Consider the following 6,000-nt stretch of genomic DNA (forward strand, 5'->3'; position numbering starts at 1 on the left):
ATCTCACAGTATCAGCGACATCTTACAAAAGTGATATCTCTGGACAACGACATCGGCATCTTACGCGGTGTACGCACAGGACATCAATACATGCTAAACCGGAAGTTGTTGATTTCAGACTGATTGACATTGACAGATGAAGATACGTTTAATATTTTCAAAGTATCTGATCATTTCTGTTCATACAAATCAAGCATACAACTGCAATATGGCAAAGATTTATCATTACGATTGTCTTTGTACAATGTATAACGTAGATTGCAAATCGGTAAAAATAAAGTACTGTTTTGCCTGGTTTTGTTTTTCCTACATTTGTTATGATACATTTGTCTTAGTAATCTATTTATAGTATGTTGGATATAAGGGATAGAAACATATCACTCCCTAATTTGAGGGTAGGAGAGAAAAATCTCTACCCTCGGATGAGATTACCGACAGTCTAACCCTCGGCAAAGGCTCGGGTTAGACAATTAAGAATCTCCTCCTCGGGTAGAGATTTCTCTTCCCTACCCTCCAGCTGGGGAAACATTCTATTAATCTCACAGCACCACTGACATCTCACGAAGTAATATCTCACGGTAGTGATGTCACTGGCTAATAGACAGCGACATCACACGACAGCGACATCTTATGGTGCCAGCGACATCTCATGACGACATCTAACACGACAGCGACATCTTATGGTGTCAGCGACTTCACATGACGACAGCTAACACGACAGCGACATCTTATGGTGCCAGCGACATCTCACGACGACATCTAACACAACAGCGACATCCTATGGTGTCAGCGACTTCACACGACGACATCTAACACGACAGCGACATCTTATGGTGTCAGCGACTTCACACGACAGCGACATCTAACGGTGTCAGTGACTTCACACGACAGCGACATCACACGACAACGACATCTTATGGTGCCAGCGACTTCACACGACAGCGACATCTAACGGTGTCAGTGACTTCACACAACAGCAACATCTCACGACAGCGACTTCACACGACAGCGACATCTTATGGTGTCAGCGACTTCACACGACAGCGACATCTTATGGTGTCAGCGACTTCACACGACAGCGACATCTTATGGTGCCAGCGACTTCTCACGACAGCGACATCTTATGGTGTCAGCGACTTCACACGACAACGACATCTTATGGTGTCAGCGACTTCACACGACAGCAACATCTTATTGTGTCAGCGACTTCACACGACAGCGACATCTTATGGTGCCAGCGACTTCACACGACAGCGACATCTAACGGGGCCAGCGACATCACACGACAGCGACATTACACGACAGCGACATTTTATGGTGCCAGCGACATCACACGACAGCGACATCTTATGGTGTCAGCGACTTCACACGACAGCGACATATAACGGGGCCAGCGACATTACACGACAGCGACAACACGACAGCGACATTACACGACAGCGACATTTTATGGTGCCAGCGACATCACACAACAGCGACTTCACACGACAGCGACTTCACACGACAGCGACATCACACGACAGCGACAACACGACAGCGACATTACACGACAGCGACATATTATGGTGCCAGCGACATTACACGACAGCGACATCTTATGGTGCCAGCGACATCACACGATAGCGACATCACACGACAGCGACTTCACACGACAGCGACATCACACGACAGCGACAACACGACAGCGACATTACACGACAGCGACATATTATGGTGCCAGCGACATTACACGACAGCGACATCTTATGGTGCCAGCGACATCACACGATAGCGACATCTTATGGTGCCAGCGACATTACACGACAGCGACATCTTATGGTGCCAGCGACATCACACGACAGCGACATCTAACACGACAGCGACATCTTATGGTGCCAGCGACATCACACGACAGCGACATTTTATGGTGCCAGCGACATCGCACGACAGCGACATCTAACACGACAGCGACAACACGACAGCGACATCACACGACAGCGACATATTGTGGTGCCAGCGACATCACACGACAGCGACATCTTATGGTGTCAGCGACTTCACACGACAGCGACATCTAACGGTGCCAGCAACATCACACGACAACGACATCTAACGGTGCCAGCGACATCACACGACAGCGACATCTAACACGACAGCGATATATTATGGTGCCAGCGACTTCACACGACAGCGACATTTAACGGTGCCAGCGACATCACACGACAGCGACATCTAACACGACATCTGACGGGGCCAGCGACTTCACACGACAGCGAAAGATAGCGACGTCGCACCAGTTCAGGTGTTCCGTCGAGCTTCTTTAAAATCACCATAATGTCAAACCAGACTACTCTTATAAGATAATTAAAACTTAGGAATGCTTTTATGTCAGATGAAGTAAAGATCACGAGTTTATCGATATGATATTCAGGCGAGGGGCCGTAAGTTATAAGTTCCAACCATGAGATATTTACCTTGCTGTCTGACTGCAAAATTCCCGAATCCTGTAAGAAATGTTACAAACCAGACTAAAATCCCATCGCATGTAAAACTGTCTATTAAGTGAACGGCCCAATGTCGTAACGCTGAACAAGAAAGAATATGTCTAACATCATAGGTGTCACAGACGATATACATGTAAAATGACGGGCATGCCGTCCTCGGCGAACACACCGCACGTCACTTAAGTAATAGATATTGCTGTGTGTCAGTTTTGGAGGGATGGGAATGTGAGGAGGGGGAATGGCTCCCATCTAGTCTGCACTGTAGACGACGTGTATGTTGGCTGTACACTGTTTTCTGAGCGGAACATGACGGTAGATTAATAACTTTTCAAACTCGAATACTTATTCAAGTGAAAAAATGAAAATATCGGGACCCGAAATAACTTTGTCATGACAAAACTTTTCTTACGGGTTTTGAATTTCCAAACAATGATATGATTCGGAGATAGGGTATGTCCATTACTCTATAATATTAATCAGCCATCTGATTCCCGCATCCTGTTTCCTTGTGTCTAAAGTCATTGGTTAGTACATTTGTTCCCGCAGGTGTCACGAGGTTCCCGTCTTAATTTGAGAAAAGAATTTAATACTATTAGCTAAATCAGTGACGTATATATCATATATATGTGTTATATATGTCTCTGGCTAAATGATACCATTTCACTAAAAAAAATCAACCAAGCGCCGCAACATTCCCTTAACTGGCATCAAAACGTGATTCAACCCAACAAAAATACTTTCATCGTTATCTAATTTTTTCCAGTCCAACCATCTACAAATTATAATTAAAACGATTCATATTTATATTTTCATCAGTGGAACTCTTTAGGAAAGAAGATAGTGTGAGAGTAAGGCATCGTGCATCCTTAAGCCAGGTGTACCAATTTTGTGTCAAAATTGAAATTGATAGTGTTATTGTCTTTATTGAACTCTTGAAGTAAGATGAAAAGAGATTTAAAAAAAACATCCAGCCTTCCTGGCAGAATCTGTGTAGAGAGGCAGACATGGATTTCATGGGAAAATGTGGCGGAAACTGGGAGCGGTATGGGGTACACCAAGAATACACAGCAAGAAAACATCATGTGTTACTTTTGATGGTCACAGCTTTGACAAATAAACCAAAACATACATTATCAGTTAGTCAACATTGGCGTTTTAGCTAGTTTTTTCTACTTTACCTGTATTTCGCAGAACTTTTCTGAAATCCATTATTAAGCCACAAGAGCAGAATCCGTGAGAACGGCATATACATGGAGGAAGATAATACACAACAGACTAAACACAGAAGTACACAAAGAGGTGTAATGAACTCGCCCAGGAATGCAGACTTTGATGTAAAATGTTGTTATTTACGCGAAATAGACAGCGATAGAAGCACATGAGCCGACGGATAGAGCTATAACACTAGAACTAGTGCCCGACCCCAGGGCGTGATGTTTCGACTAGTAGGGTCACATCTTACATGATAACACAAAATCTCACATTACTTTCATTATCTACCATTCGGAGTTATATTCTGTCCATGTTGTGAAACGTAGACAAATTCTGATAGAACTTTCTGTTTTTGTTAATGCACCAAGGAACAAAGAAAAAATATACTCTTCTGCGCAAACACAATAGATTGCAATACGTGGTATTATCTAATCTAAAATGCATTCTCTTAATGTAAATATTGCTTGGTATGAATGCAAGTAACCTGTGGCGAACCCCATGAAACCCACTAGGATCTCTTTCATTCATCTACCAAAAATTATTTTACAGAGTAAAGATGGTCCCAAAGCACAGTTGACTATATATGTAATATGGTAATAGAATAGAGAGAAGGCATTTCATTGGTCACACCATTGTTGACTGATGATGCGCCCGCTTCCTGTTTTGAATCCATACCAAGCGCCATATTGGCACCCGCTTCAATTATTGATAATCTACAGTGCGGGTTGTCCACCGTATCAAATGACCGATTACTGATGGTCAGTGGAATTTATAAATACCATGTACTTTTGTTTGTTGAGTAATAATTCAGATAAGTTTGACTGTTTCTAACATCTAACATGTAATGTTTACAGGTTTAAATATGGTTGAACCTAACTGGGCACAGTGTTTTGTCATGCTCTACAAAATATTCATTTTCAAGGGAGTATATACTCGCCGACTAGCCTGTTCGTCTGTCTCTTGGTCCGTCCTGTGTCCGCAGCATAGCGTTTCCCACGTTTAAGCAAGGATCATGAAACTTGGTGTATAGATTGGGCATACTAAGGGGATGCGCAGTGTATCAAATCAGGCCCTTCGACCTCCCAATTACAGAGTTATTGCCCTTTGTTAGAAATGTCTTGTCCAGAGCAAAACTGTGCTTGCATTGTAGGCAGGATGATAAAATATGCTGTATGCATTGATCGTACTAAGATGATATGCTGTGTACCAAATTTAAGGTCCTCAACCCCTTAATTACAGTTTTATTGCCCTTTGTTGAAATAGCCTAGCTTTGCTTGCATTTAAGCTAGGTTCGTGAAACTTTGTGTTACTATACATTGGCCATACTCGGTATATATTTTTATGTAAGCCTCCTAGTAGAAATAATGAGGATTAATCTTAAGGGTTTTGGCTATGCAATTTAAATTTTTGTCTATATCACTACCAACACTCATAGATGGTCAGAACACTTCAAACTGTAAACTGAAACCAACTTTATTGTGCTACTAAACTTGACTTAAAGGCCCTGCAGCTCATCCCACCTACTTAAATTTGTTATCAATGCTTTACATCCTAATAACAACCAGTTAGGTTTTAAAATTCTGTCTAACAAGTTCTGTTCCCTATCCTAGACACATCAGAGTCTATAAAATGTAAATTTCTACTCCCTGCATTGTGTTGAGTTTCAGGGTAATGTAGCAATGTAGGCCCCGGGTCACAGTTTCGAAGCCTACACGGGAGAGTAGCCAGGTACTGGCCGCAGGTCAATAGTTTTTCTCCGGGAACTCAGCATTCTTCCACCAACCTCACAGAAACAACTACTATTAATGCTAATTCCATTTGCCTTGCTTGACCAAAAATACCACTCATAGGTCTGAAAGTCAAAGTCACTTAGTAAATATTTTTATATGTAAATACCTTGACATTTTGGACTTGAATTATTAAAATGAAAGCTAACTGCTTGATCACTCCATATCACGTTCCATAGTTGGTAGAGTATGCCCCCTACTCTACATACCAATCAGTATCTTGTTCCTTTTTAGAGATTTCTATCTGATTCAGCACATGAATTCCTAATGACCTTTCACTGGACACAACATTTGTTCTCCCTACATCTGATATAGACAATGCCTTTCCGTTGAATATTCTAGCCTTCGTGTCAGCATAGCCTTTTTAAATGGCTTCCTTATATAACACTTAACATTTCATATCCATGCATAAACTATTCAGTAGATATTCCATTCTTGTTTGTCCTATAGTGCTGTCTCTTTCTTCTTTTATTTTCATACAGATGTGTCAGATTTAAAGTTCTGCCACTGGGTCAACA

At 42.0% G+C, this 6,000-nt stretch overlaps 1 protein-coding gene across 4 annotated transcripts in view; it reads right to left on the reverse strand.

Moving 5' to 3' along the window:
• The window catches only part of LOC132558214 (rho guanine nucleotide exchange factor 7-like), a 92,335-nt gene extending 88,613 nt beyond the window's left edge, over positions 1–3,722 (reverse strand). For all 4 annotated transcript variants that reach the window (XM_060222755.1, XM_060222754.1, XM_060222753.1 and 1 more), the window contains exon 1: positions 3,662–3,722. In XM_060222755.1, the coding sequence (XP_060078738.1) occupies positions 3,662–3,692 (31 nt within the window). In that variant the 5' untranslated portion in view covers positions 3,693–3,722. The remainder of the gene's footprint in view (positions 1–3,661) is intronic.
• Positions 3,723–6,000: the final 2,278 nt, after the last annotated feature.

This window comes from Ylistrum balloti, unplaced genomic scaffold, assembly GCF_031769215.1.
Source record: "Ylistrum balloti isolate Yb309-2 unplaced genomic scaffold, AGI_CSIRO_Ybal_v1 Utg370772, whole genome shotgun sequence".
Classification (NCBI taxonomy): domain Eukaryota; kingdom Metazoa; phylum Mollusca; class Bivalvia; order Pectinida; family Pectinidae; genus Ylistrum; species Ylistrum balloti.